This window comes from Zeugodacus cucurbitae, chromosome 2 (genome assembly GCF_028554725.1).
Source record: "Zeugodacus cucurbitae isolate PBARC_wt_2022May chromosome 2, idZeuCucr1.2, whole genome shotgun sequence".
NCBI classification, from domain to species: Eukaryota; Metazoa; Arthropoda; class Insecta; order Diptera; family Tephritidae; genus Zeugodacus; species Zeugodacus cucurbitae.
This window is the reverse complement of record NC_071667.1, coordinates 74,850,595-74,865,710: the sequence shown is the minus strand read 5'-3', so window position 1 is coordinate 74,865,710 and position 15,116 is coordinate 74,850,595. Positions and strand designations below refer to the sequence as shown.

The following is a 15,116-nucleotide window of genomic DNA, read 5'->3' as shown; positions in this document are numbered from 1 at the left end:
TTGTTCAAATATTTATTATTGTTATGCGCACACACACATACACACATTTAGCTGGCCTTATTGAAGTGATCATCTACAGTTCACCCGATGATAAGAAGAAAAATCGTGGATTCTGCTTCCTCGAATATGAATCACACAAAGCTGCCTCGCTGGCAAAACGAAGACTTGGTACCGGACGAATTAAGGTAAGTGAAGGCTTGGAAAATAATTACAAATATTTAGAGCTCAATCACAATTATACTGAAGAAAATGAAAGAGAGAATTTTGGTATTATTTGAGTGGGGAGTGGCAACTCTAGCGAGAAGACCAACTAGTTGAAATTATAAGAAAAAAATTGTTGTTTAATTAGAATCTATTAAATTTGTCTATATATTACATAAATATCACCATTGTATTAATCATCTCAGGTCTGGGGATGTGATATCATTGTCGATTGGGCCGATCCACAGGAAGAACCAGACGAGCAAACAATGTCCAAGGTGAAGGTCTTGTACGTGAGGAATTTAACGCAAGACGTTAGCGAGGAGAAACTAAAGGTAATGTGACTTACACACTCAAACATTTATACATATATCAATTTCTAACATTTCATCCTCCGCTCTCCAATTACAGGAGCAATTTGAGCAATATGGTAAAGTTGAGCGCGTTAAGAAAATCAAAGACTACGCTTTCGTGCATTTCGAGGATCGTGAAAGTGCCGTAATTGCAATGCGCGGCCTTAACGGCAAAGAGATTGGCTCTTCTAATATTGAGGTAATAAACACTTTGCACGCATAAATGCACTTGATGAAAATGTTTTTAAAGTCAAAATCTGGAAAGTTACAGGTCTCACTTGCCAAACCACCATCGGACAAGAAGAAGAAGGAGGAAATACTACGTGCACGTGAACGTCGCATGATGCAAATGATGCAAGGACGTCCCGGTCTTGTTGGGTAAGTGCAAGCTCTACATTAACTCAAGAATACAATTAATAAATAATTTACATATACACTAAAAAACCTAATCCCACCCCTTTATTGGCGTGTCAAAATTCAAAAATATTACTAACCAATATATTGTATATACAAACAATAACAAAGTTCCCCAAAGTGCATCGGCTTTTTTTATGCTGTTTCGGATTACAAAAACGAAGTTCACCACCACCACTCAATGAGTGTGTTTGGTGTTTGTGACTTGCCCTTAACCGTTTTGAGCTCGTAATTCCTTTTAAATACAATTTACAATTTTTTTAATTAATTTTATATTCTCTCTCTCTCTCTTTCTCTCCCACTCTCTTTCAATCTCAATAACTGCACGCACTCAATTAATCATTCAATGAAATGCGCAATTTGCGTTAATTATTCACAATTTACAACATGTGATGAAACAACAACAATTGAAAAAAATAAAATTTGAAAAATATACAACAACAATTGAAAATAATTGAAAAAACAATACAACAAAAAAAACAATGCAAACAATATATAAAAACATAAACGCATATAATTACAATCACACACAATTGCTATAACATCGGCGCAACCGTCGTCCACTGTGTTTATGTGTGTGTGTCTGTGTCTGTGTCCCATGTGTCCCATCTAAATTTGTCGTAACTCATACTAGCTATGAACAATTATCTCCATACAGAAACTTATCGCCTACACATCCCAATATGATGTCCTTAGCAGCGCCAATGCGCCTGCCTGGTGGTCCACGAATACCGTTGCGCGCACCAATACCACGTGATTACGGTAAGTCATACAACGATTTTTATACAAGAAAATTCACTTAAATTAGCTTTAATATACGTATTAACTAAAAATACATAAATACATATATACATATATATTTAACAATGTACTTTTTTGAATGGTTTATATTATGTATATTAAATTGAATTACTTCGTAAAAAACTAAAATTAAATTACAAGAAAAATTAAAAAAAAAAAACAAAAACAGTTATCTAAAGACATTTGAACTAAAAATATTTGAGTACACGCTAATGGCGTCAAGTTAGTTTTGCAGTTGACATACGCAATACTGTATTGTATATACTACATAACTACCCATTTAATGATTGGAAACGTAATGTTTTTTTTTTCTAAATAAAACAAGCGTTGTAAATTTTTTGGTAAATACAAAAATGTAGTAAACAGCCATTATATAATATAAAAATACACGTATCTCGCTAGGCAAATTAGCTACTTACAAAACCGTATGAAGTATTTTCTCACTATTGTGATTGTAACTGCATATACCTCCCAAACGCGTTTAAATGGGTGTAAAACTAAACTAAAATTTCATATTGAGTATTAGTCTAAACTAAACTACTACAACTAATAGTTTTAATATATAGTTTTCAAATTTATTTCTATTTTATACTTTAGTTGTCTCCAAAAAGTATTTTTTTTTTATGTTTAAGTTACTACTAACAATGAAATATCCCTACCATTGTCCTTTTTGCGTAGTTTGTTTTGTTTGTCTACTTCCTAACCATTTTTCTCACACCGTTTTAAAGCCCAGCTTTTGCAAATAGCTTTTAACCCACAAAAATCATGCATTTCACTCATTATTTTCATATTAAAATTTCATCAAATATTTTTTCATAATTAAATTTTTGATAATTTTTTTTTTATAAAATTATTTTTTATAAATTTTTTTATAACATTTTTTTATAAAAATTTTTTATAATAAAATATTTTTTTTTTATAATTAAATATTTTTATGATTACATTTTTTTATAATCAGATATTTTATAATAAAATATTTTTAAAATTAAATTTTTTATTCAACAAATTTTTAATGAAATATTTTTTTTTCTGTAATCGGTGTGTGTTAATGCGTGTCTAAGCAATCATTAGTGCTACTACTGCATAATTTGTGTTATCAAAATTAATGTTGCACCTTTTCTATTACAATTTCCATAGTTTCTCAGACATATTTTCTAAATTTAACAGCAATTATATAATAATCAATGTTGGTTTATTGTTGTTTTTTCTCATCATCTATGTGTGTACTACTTTGTGTTTGTTTCAAAAAGTTACTGCATGTTCTTGGTGTTATTTACTCTTTATGACTTTATGACTACTACAGTTTGTGTAACCTTTTTGCATAAATTTGTTTTTATTCCATTTTTTTCTATAAAGCAATATACTAAAAAAATATTTATAAACATTTTTTTCCAAATGTGTTTTATGCAAATAAAATTCAAATTAAAAAAAAAAAAAAACTAAAAATAATAGTGATTAAATTTATTTTAACTTAAATGTGTTTAGTAATTTTAGTGATACATTTCTTTTTTACCATATTAAATGTTGCAAATGCCTCAACGTATAGTGAATTTTAAGCACACCGTTTACTATATGACGTTATAACAGCGGTAAGTAATAGCACTTGCAGTACGATTTACCACCATTAGCTAGTGTACGCTTGCCTAAGAAAGCCGTAAAGTAACGTAAGCAAAGAAAAACACTTGCGAAAAATTATAAAAAGAAACAAAAATAATTAAAATGCGCAAAAACTACAAAGAAAATGGAATAAAAACAAAATAAACCTACAACAATATTGCCATATTTTATAACTAATTTATCAAAATTAAACGAAAATTGCAACGATTTTTAAAACCCTAACACGCAAATTGAATACGACCCCCATTTGTGCCCTCTAAAAGTAAAGCCTATTGCGTTCCACAACCTAAAATTTGTTCCCAATTAAAAATATTGAAATTCGAAAGCGTTCCTGAGCAATCGCAACGAGGTCTGTCTTCAAACGTCTTGACCAACAACCTGTATCCTATGCATAACAAACCGTACGCTATGCTCCGCCATAAAATTTTAAGGCTACTCTCTCACACCGCTCAGTACACACACACACACTTAATTTGTAGCTATAGTCTACTATAGCATTGATTTTAGTTTGGAGTATTTATGATTTTCTTTTTAATTCTTAGTAGTTAGTTTTTACATTTTAATTACTACATAAAAAATTAAGTTTTCGATAAAGTGGTATGAAAGCAAAATTTTATAGCGTAGCCTCTTTGATATATTTTTATAAGTTACTCTCATAAACTTATCATGAATAAGGTATGTTTAGGAGCCATATCATTTTTAGGTTAGGAAAACATTTTTCATTTAGAAAAAATTTTGTTGTTATGAAGTACTTCAGACGGTCGGTCATGAATATATGTATTGACTGCTGTCTTTTGAGGTTATGAGTACAAGTTAAAATATATTTATGTGTATAAAATTTTTTGGAGGTTTGTGAGGTTATGATTTTTATTTAATGAAATAAATTTGGCAACGCCAATAGGATCAGTTTTATAAAATCTGTACAAAGAATACTGTAGAATAACTCGAAACAAATTTATCGGATTCGAATAAACTGATGTTCCTTAGAAAAGAATTATAAGACAGACATAAGACAGGTTTCGGGAGAAGAACATCAGCACATACAGTTGAAAGAAAGTATCATTTTCATTTTCGAAATATATATCTGTGATCCATATTAGCTATATCGAATGAGCAAAACTACAGTATCCACAAATAATATAGCACCAAACGTCGTAAAACAAACCTAGATTATAAATAATCGAAATTTTTTTTATATCATAACATCTGATTTTGTATATAGAGAGGCTGACGCTATAAAATTACGCTCCACTACCCACAAAAACATACATACATACATACAAGCAAATGTATATATGCATAGTTATAAAAAAAATTAAATTTACAAAACTTCTAAATTGTTTGAAAATTTTTTTAAAAATTACTATTTTTGTTTAATCTAATTTGTTGTTTTGTAATTTTCGAACATTTGGTCAACATTTCTTAATAATTTTTAGAAGAAAAAGTTGAAAGAAGCACGAAAAGAATACCACAGCAAAATTTTTCCCAATTTATAGATTATGATTACGACTTTTATGGTTATTCGGATTATCGTGGCGGCTACAATGAATCCTATTATGACGATTTTTATCGCACCTATGATGGAGAGTACTTCTTTGATTATCCACCGAGCGGTGTGACACCATTGCCAACTGGTGGACCCGCTGGTGGACTGCAGAGAACGGCCAGAAATAATGTGGTGGGTCTTACATTCTTCTACTACTACTTACTACTTACTACTTACTACTACTACTATTAATACATACTGTTCCCACTACTACTATCATACCACAACCCCTTACACTATACAATTCCCTGCAAATCCAAAACCTGCCTTAAACGCAGTTTTTTGTGTACACTTTAAAAATGATATATTTAGAAACATTTGGCATTTCAAAAACATTTGCATTTTGCATACGTTCAAAAATGTTTTGGCGACAAAACAACAGTGAGATGTCTCATCTTTCATATTTACACTTAGTGGTGAACAAATTATTAAATTTTCTTTTTCAAAATTCTTGTAGAAGCGTTCTCGTAGATCATTGAAAATTTAACCAACTTTTGCTTTTAATGAACAAAATTTAATTTTTAATCTTTTCTTTTCATGCTTTTTTGTTTATTTATGCTTTGTTGATTTTTGGAATGCACAAAATTTTTAACTCAAAATCACAAAAGTACACACAAAAGGATAAAAATAAAGTCAAAATCTTACAAGTACACATTTTTACCATTCTCATCACCAAAACTGTGTACAACAACTGCAACGACAATGCGAAGACAACATCAACACAAATTTCGAAACTGCCACTAACGGGCATCAAAATTGTTTGGCCTCACTCATGCTTTCAGGAATACTTTTTTTGTTTGTTTTGAAATCCCTAACGCTAGTTTTAGTTTTATCGAAATCTAAATCCTTATAATACATAAGAACATAATACATTTTTGCTGTACCGTCCTGTGAGTGTTAACCGTTATGTGCACCCACCCGCATTTAGTTAAGTAAGTAACGTAAAGAGTCCGCCATAGTTACAAATTCAACCGACAATAGTAAAAATTAAAATATACTTTCAATTATTTACATTTTTCGTTCAAATCCTCAATGCAAATTCTCTTAACAACAAACCAACCGATTCAACACTTTTCATTTGAACATGCTTTTACTAAACATTTTATTTTGATTTTTTTCAATTGCTTAAATCGCTTATTGTGTTCATTAATTTAGTAAGCTTTACCGCTAATTTGCTTTATTTTAATTTACTCGCGAGTTAATGCTAAGCTTAGTTGTTGAGTTGTTGGCTTTAGTGCCAAAGAATATAAAATTATTTATAATATTGTCAATAATATCATATTTTGACTTATAAAATTTAAAGTTGAAACTCTGTTTTCGAGTTTAAAAGCTTTAACAACAACTATAAAACAACTAAGCATAGTAAAATTCATTTTATTTTAAGTTTATTTAGCTTTATTTAAAATAATTGAGCTGAACGAAGTGTGCTATTAAAGTTTTGTGTTTGCAGAACTTGGATATTGTGTTGGTCGACTTTGACCACTAACTTGAACCTCGAATTTTTAAGTTTTGTTTCCAGAAAGACTACGAAGGGACCTAATAATTAAGTGTTTCTTAACGATTCTGCTGAGATTTAACAAAAATGATAACAAGGCAGTTGACTAACTGTAGACTGCTGTCAATGTAGGTCTCCACAGTCCAAACGGATGCTCTTCTGGCTCGAAAAAAGTCTCTTAGAATAGTTTTAGCTTCATAAAAAGGTTCACGGAGATGTTAATTCGATGTAAATTTTTGCTAAATCTATGGATATTTGAGGACAATTTGCTAACTTCTAACTGTCTAAATGGCCCGGAATGGTCAATTCGCAAAAATTTGAAAGACTTCTGCATCAAAAAACTTATAGATAATGAAATTTAGTAGACGCCTATGTAGCTTTAAGGCGAAAATATATATTTTTTGAAGATTCGAGAGTGGTTCAGCCTTTTAATTTTTGTTAACTGACCCAATTCTTATTAGAATTACTTTTCCAACTTGCGTGAATCTATTGTATGACGTTGAAATATTCATAAATTATTAATATTAATAATAAATTTATAGTCAGCGTAAGCTAATTTGATACTTTATAATTGTTTTTGTATGCCACTTCTGATTTATGCAACGCATAATCAATTAAACTTACAAAACTTATGGCTCTCTCCGTCACCAAGATATAAGTTCGTCACACGATATTCAAGTTTCTGCAACTGAAAAGACAAAAAAAAAAAAATTTTTTAAATATTGTTTTATACGCTTTTTGTTAATTATTTTTATAATTTATTACATTAGATAAGTGCTCACTGCTGCCTACTAACCTAAGCAAACTAACCTTAAGCTTATTTATTTCATTTAAATACCGACAATAATATTGGCATCAGTTAGCAAAAAAAAAATTTGTATGTAATATGGCCTCGGTAAAACGCTTATAAATTTTCTAACTGTATAATGTCTTTACTTCGAAATTTTACAATTCAGCATTTTTATAAATATTGTTAGCGTTTAAATTGAGATTTCAAAAATCAAATGTGTCAATCGCAAACTCGAAAAAATTTGTTTTGGTTAAAACTTAAAAATATTCATACATATTTAAATTAAAAAAAAAAAATATTTATTTTTAAAAAGCCTGCAATTAACTGTAAAGTGTTGATTACGCACAGAAGTTAACTGCAGGCGCGCAAAAAGTACAAAAATGGGGAAATTATGTTTTACGATATGTAAGTTCTATTCATGCATTTATTACATACATACAAACATTTATTTCGACTACATATATGCTATATATTTTTATGCCTATGTATATATATATTTGTATATACTTAAGTATATTCATATTTTGTGGAAGTTGGCGGCTTAAAAGTTGCTAAAACCAAAAATCTACGAAATTTAAATGAATATTACAGTTATATAGCGTACAAAAATTGCAATTTTATATTCAAATATCTGGCAATACATTTAGCGAGACTTGTACATATAACATATAACAATATTTTCCAAGTACAAATTGTGTCGCTTTGAATTTGGAATTGTTAATTTTAAGCTTTTATACTTTTCACAAGTTTTTTATGAAGACATTAATTTTTATCAATTATAATTATAATTATTCATATTAATTGATTTTTATGACATGAAAATCTAACGCGTTAATTTCGATTTTTTTCTTTTCTTTCTTTTTCTTTTTTATGTTTCGGTAAATACCAAATATATATCATCTTAAAAAAATTATATATATATGTTCGTCAAATCACAAATACCAAATACAAAACAAAACTTAACAATCACAACAACAAATCTGAATGAAACCAAAAAACAAAAATAAAAACATTTGCAAAAATGCTCACAACAACTGCGAAATTTTCAAACTGCCACCACAAACCATTTGTTTTAAAAATGAAACCATTTCGAAATCACCTGTTATAACTTTCGAAATCAAAACCTATTTTTTATATATACTATCTTTTTCCAAACTTACTAAATGAATGAATTGCATTTTTTTTTATAACATTTGAACCGATCTCAAATATGTGCCGAAAAAAAAACCCCCTCCAAAAATGAAAAAAAAAAAATGAAAATTTGAACCATATCACCGGAACTCAAAAATCGTATGTTTAACGAAAACCTATTTTACTAAAATCGTAAACCGTATACTACCATTGCATTATTGTCTAAAATGAAATCCATAAATTGTATTGTTAATTTGGCTACCACCTTTGGCGATTCATGTATATGAATTTATATGAACTCCTACTATCTACTACATGCATATATATTGTGTACATAATGTATTAAATGAATACATAATGTTTGTGCGAACGAAACGACAACGGCGCTCGGCATGTGCCAACAATCCAATGCGGGATCTAACGCAAACTAATCAATCGTCCATAAACCACCAACCAACCAAACAACCAACCAAACAACCGACCAAACTACCAACGAATTTGTTTTCTTCTCTATTGAATCTTATGAAATTTGTGCAAACCCGAACAAACAAAATAACCAATTTTTTCACACACACATACACACCAATAAACATACACGAATCATACGAAACACACACACATACATAAAATATTATATATGAACACATGTACCACCACAACAACAACAACAACGACAACTATAACATCAACAACCAAACAACTATAACTACAACAAACAAACAACTACAACAACAACAGGGGGTTGGTCGTGGACGTGGAATCACGGCCACGCGTGGCCGAGCCGTTGGGCTCCGTGGCAACATCAACCGTCAGGGGGCCCCTCAAGCGGCGGCGGCGGTGGTGGCGGCGGCGGCGGTGGCAGTTCAGCGGGGGGCCACCGCTCAGGGGGCTCAGGCAGCAACCGGGGGGGTCCGTGGGGTGGGACAAATGCGTCCCAACGCTCGTGGCACCCAGCACGCCAAACCGCTACAAAATTTACCAGGTGAGAAATTCATTTCAACCAAATTTATTACAAGAAAAAAGTAAAACAACAACAACAACAACAACAAGAACAACAAAAATAAGTAATTGTGCAACAAAACAACAACAACATTGAAGTTATCAAAAAAGTAAAAAAAAAAACAATAATAATTTGAATTATGAAAGAACAACTATTACAACAAAACCACAACAACAATTACCACAGCAGCAACAAGCACAGCAGAGTCAGTGTGTGTAAGCTTAATTTACCACATAACAGTAATGCAGTAATAAAGTAAAAAAAAAAAAAAAAAAAAAAAAAAAAAAAAAACAAATGAAGCGAATTTGTTGCAACTGGCTACATAAATACATACATACAATATAATTAGAATTAGCAACTAAAATACATTTTTATATAACAAAACCAACACCAACAACACACATACATACATATATACTCGTACACACACACACTTGCAAGCCGCAAAGCCTAGAGTTGCATTTTGTAAGAGATTTCAATAGCAATTGCAAACACACATATAAAAATACAACGTTGTTGTATTTGTTGCAACAACCACAACAACAACAACAACAAGAGCATTGTAAGAAGTCAGCTCTGTACTGTACTGTTATTTACTGTGTTAGCGAAAGTTCCCTTAGAAGTGTGCTACTACGATTACTACTTTTAAGTAACTTTTTTTATATAATTATACGAGTATACATACATACAAACATATGTACATGTGTAATGTTGTGTTATTGTGCTAGCGGAATATACTTTTTTCTACGATATTTTTTTTACTGCATACATGCATACGTACTAGTAACACTTACGCTATAATTGTTAATTAATTAGTTTAAAAATGAAAATAAATGAAAAAAAAAACGAAAAACAAATTTACTGTTATCATAATTATTGCTAAACCTATATACATACATATATATTGTAACTGTTTCTTGTAATTAAGTTAAACAATAGTTGCTAAAATACAAGTTTGATATTATTATTAATTATTTTATTATTTTAATTTTCTTTCTTTGAATATTTTCACACAAATACACTTTTAACAATAGTTTCTTTGTAAATCCAAAACACTTGAAATTTAAAAATTTTCTTTTCTTGTGACCCGCTCTCTCTCTGGCTCTTTGATATCGCTCGCTCTTTCAGTTTCAATAATATTTTCGAAATTCTTACATACATATGTATGCTGTATGATTTGTGTAAAACTGTATTTCTTTCAATCACTCTCTCTCTCTCTCTTTCTCTGTAACTATCTCACTTTCCCTCACTTGTTGTCAAAGTAATATTTAGTAATGTGAATTATTATTATTAATATAGTTGAAATTTTTTTATTCATTATAAACTGCAAAATGTAATTATTCTATGCATAATTTTAGTACATTACTTTACATTACATTTAATTAATTAATTACTTGATATATAGTCGTTAACTGATATCGATAATAATTTTGTTGTTCTAATAATAACACACAATTTAATTTTTAAATAAGTAAATAAAATATTGTATTTTGTTCGCATTTTGTAAGAAAGAAAAAACATTTAAATAAATATGAGACTTGCGCTCTCGCACTCGAAATACTCTCTCTCTCTCTCTCTCTGTCTCCTGTGTGCTCTCTTACTAGCAGTAGTTCAACTACGAAAATATATTTTTGCTTGTTTTTTGTGATTTTTTTTTTTTTGTTGGTTTGTCGATTTCACTTGCGCTAATTGAGGCGATTTTCTAGTGCTGTATAGGTTCCATTGGGTTGCTGGTTGGGTACGGCACGAAAATTTTCGCGTCCTCTCTGCACGTTTGAGTGCACTATGCGACAGTGTCTGCACGTTGTTACACTGTCATCTAAAAGTACCGCCATTTTCTTCTTCATCTAAATGCATATGTATGTGTGTGCGCCGCTATAGCTGCATCTCAGCTTCTTGTGTCTACTACTTTTTACTCTCTTCCACACTCTCTCTTTCACTCGCTGTCGTATAAATATTTCATTAATTTTTATGCTCTGCATGCAGTTTGTGTCTTTAGATATGTATGTACATATATTTTGCAGATAATTTAAAATTAAATTAATTTATTAAATGTTTTCCACACTTTTTTGGTAATGCTCGTTGTTAGTATACAAAAAAAATATTTTTTTTTTTTAATAAAAATTCACATACATATGTATTGCAAATACTCAGCGATCCAACCCAGGCCCACTCAGTTTTTTTTAGAAAACATACATACATACAAACATATCATGTATGTTAATAATTAACTCTTGCTCGTTGTTTCTCTACTCATTACACTCTTCATTTTTTTATTTGGTGTAAAAGGCAATAATGAATCGATTAGTATTTAATAGTGAAAACTGAAACTTTATAACTAAAAAATATGCTACATACACATCTGTATGTATATATAATTATGCGTTGCTCCGCCTTCTCAATGACTTTCTTGCATTTATGGCTCCCAATTACTTTTAAGCGCCCCCTCTCTATACGGTTATTTAACTTTAAACTATATACTATGTACTTGCATTTGTTATGTGTACATATTTTTTAGTTATATAGTGTACCTTATGCATATAAGTTCAAAATTTATTACATCTCAATATGTTGATATGCACGGTTATATGCGTGAATGAAATCGGTTTTCAAAAACAATGAATAAATATACAACAATAAAATAAAACACATTCGAAACAATCAAAAGAACGAACATCAATCAAGCAAAAACACTAAAACCACCCGGCATACAGTTTTAACGGTTATTTTTTATGAAAACCAAAAACAAACGGAACCCAAACAAAAATTCAAACCAAACACCGTACAAAATTCCTCTTTCTCCAATTGACGTGTATATATAATTTTTTTAAGATTCGATATTTGTTTTGTATTGATTCGAAATACTATATATTTTTTGACATGCAAACATACATACATACTAACATTACTTTAAAATAATTACCTTACAAGAAATTATGCAACAAAAATTATTGAAACTATCTATTGACTTAAGTTTTCAAAATTTTACACTGAAAAAGAACCAAAAGTCAATGAACCCAAAGTGTTAAATAAATGATTTTATATTTTTTTTTATATTACAGGGTGTAACAATTTATTAAAATAAATAATATAAAAATTGAAAATTATTAAGCAATTTTTTTTACAAATTCCTTCCCATATAATTATCACGTTAACCGTTTCAAGCTCATTATTTGTGAATTAAAAAATTTACATTAAGTTAGTAATGAAGTCATACAGAAGAAACCCCAATCAAATTAAAAAAAAAAGTAAAAAAATAACTTTTCCTATTTGATCTTATCTGACGCATCTTCCTTTCTAATAATGTCTCTTAAAACTTAACTGCAATGTTCTACAAGCCCAATTCCACCTCCGAATAGCTAAGTTTAATGAAAGGTTTTTAGGCACCTATTAGAAATACTCTCGGGCAGAAATATTTATACGTATGTGGATGTAATAAGTATATACGCGTCTTACTTAAAAAATTCGTTCAAAAATATAGTTAAAATATTCATACTTTAATCCACGAATTATAATCTTCGAGATTTTCAAAAGTTTTTCAAATTATTTATCAATGAAGACAACCATCCAGTCCATTGGAAGTCATTTAAGTAGAAAATCAAATTAAACAAAAGTTTAAGAAAAATGTTTTTCGTACTTAATCTTATCAGATAATGTTTTTTCTAATAGTGTCCCTTAAAACCTAAGTGGAATGTTCAAAAAGCCCAACATTCGTACGGCTGGAAAGTTTAATGAGAGAGTTTTAGGAACCTATTAGGCATACTATCGGTATTAACTCATGCTCACTGCTAAGATCCGATCTGTGAATTCGATGTTTAAATACGCCTCCTACGTATCAAAAAATCTTTCAAGAAAACAATAATATTCATATATTACTCCAAGAAGTCTATTCTTATAGTTTTTGAAAAGTTTTTCAAATTATTTATCAGATCACCATGCCAATTGTACTAAGGAAGACAACCAGAGTCCATTGAAAATATACATTTAAGTAGAAGGTGTGACAGCGATGAAAAAATATAAAGAAAATAAGATAAAGATCAATATAGATAAATGTTATGCAGCAATTGGGTATAAGTAATCGAAACGGTTATGCATTTTTATGCGCCCAAGATCTGTCAACTTCTCTCTTCCTCTCATTTTTCAAAATTATTTTCGGAATTTTTTCTTCTGTTTCAACAAAACAACCAGATTTTGTAATATTTTTTTTTAAGAGAAGTGAAGCGGGAAGATAACCAGAATTTTCACATTATCCCTCTTCGACGAATTTATATCTCAAAATACTTACAGAAATGGATGTAAGAAAGCTGACATTGCAAATAATATAACCTTAAAACTAAATATTAAACTTATTCCAAAAATCGTATAAATTCCAGCACCCAATTTTCTCAGAACCTCAATTTTCGTGTTGCGATTACACGGTAAATTTAATTTAAAAATATTTGTATAAAATTTACTTTATTTAAATAAAAAATTGACTTTATTTAAATATAACAAAGAAGTAAATGTCTTGTAAATTTCGAAAATAAAGAAATAATATTTTTTATTGCGTGTTTTAAGCAATTAACGCAAGTAATTTAGTAAATAAATTGAAATATGTGTGTTCGTTTGATGTATGCTCTTTTTTAATATATTTATAAAATAAGTTTGCAATTCTAATACATAATATTCATAACACACGCAGTTCTACACAGCTAATTTTAATAATAAAAATCATAAAAATCTATCTTTAAACATTTTTTAACAAAAACAAAAATGCATTACTGCGACCACTACTACTACTACTACATACTCTATCCCTTTCGCTACACAAATTTCACAAACATAATTGTAATTTATGCAAATATTGCTCGTTTATGTTTTTTAGTGAGTGAGTAAACTTAAGAAAATATAATTTTTGGTGCATATTCACATGCGTACATACATACAGTTTTAAAGTATGTATTCATTTAAATAATGCGCGCAGATATACATATATATATTTTAATATGGATATAATTGAATTTAAATATAAAAATATAAGAAAATACTAATCGATTCGTTATGTTTCATTAAACTTTAGTTTATATTCGAATTATATACATACATGCATATGTATAAATAGTTGTTGTACGTATCTATAGCTCATAAAATCACACATACATACATGCATATTCATATATAACTGTAAATATATATTGTAGTTGTAGTTTTATTTAAAATGCATCATTAGCAATAAAAATTAGTATTTTTGTTGTTGTAACTGCATTAAGTTTTCTTTTTAAGGTAATCATATACGATGTACGTGCTCTGTGCTTGTCATAAATGTGTTTAGCTTAGTTAGTTTGAAGAGTGTCTTGTACTTTGTCGTAGATTTATCTGACGGGAATAAATGAAAGCTTCTAATATATTTTTAGGTATAAGTATTCAAGATGATAGAATACCATGTTACGAAGTGTGAAACCTTTTTCTTGACAGGCAAAAATCAGCCTGAGCGAAGCTGCTGAACAAACTCTAAACAAACACTCCCTTCGTTTCATTGTTTCACACACATTGCTTATAGTCAGTTAACAAATATAAAAGCATATTTTGGCTATATCAGTTTTTATTCTATAATTTTTAGTTCAAGATTATGAAATTTCAAGTTCAATATAACCTTAAATTATGTTAGACAATTATCTAAAACATTATCTTTGAAGACATTTATTTAAAAAAACGTCGAGAGTTTAGGTCTTTGTCAAAGAACTTCATTTGTTGGGTGACTTCTAGTGAAAATATATTCTAATACATCA

The 15,116-nt window shown here is 29.4% G+C and overlaps 1 protein-coding gene across 26 annotated transcripts in view; it reads left to right on the top strand.

Moving 5' to 3' along the window:
• Positions 1-15,116, top strand: part of LOC105216098 (heterogeneous nuclear ribonucleoprotein R) — a 127,595-nt gene that overhangs the window by 104,743 nt on the left and 7,736 nt on the right. For 5 of the 26 annotated variants that reach the window (XM_029042781.2, XM_029042780.2, XM_029042782.2 and 2 more), the window contains exons 6-12: positions 52-185; positions 408-536; positions 613-753; positions 805-932; positions 1,603-1,730; positions 4,823-5,064; positions 9,087-9,330. In XM_029042781.2, coding sequence (XP_028898614.1) covers positions 52-185; positions 408-536; positions 613-753; positions 805-932; positions 1,603-1,730; positions 4,823-5,064; positions 9,087-9,330 — 1,146 coding nt within the window. Of the gene's footprint in view, positions 1-51; positions 186-407; positions 537-612; positions 754-804; positions 933-1,602; positions 1,731-4,822; positions 5,065-5,540; positions 6,606-9,086; positions 9,331-15,116 lie in introns of those variants that run through there. The other 21 variants (XM_029042797.2, XM_029042785.2, XM_011190384.3 and 18 more) reach the window with 15 other exon arrangements.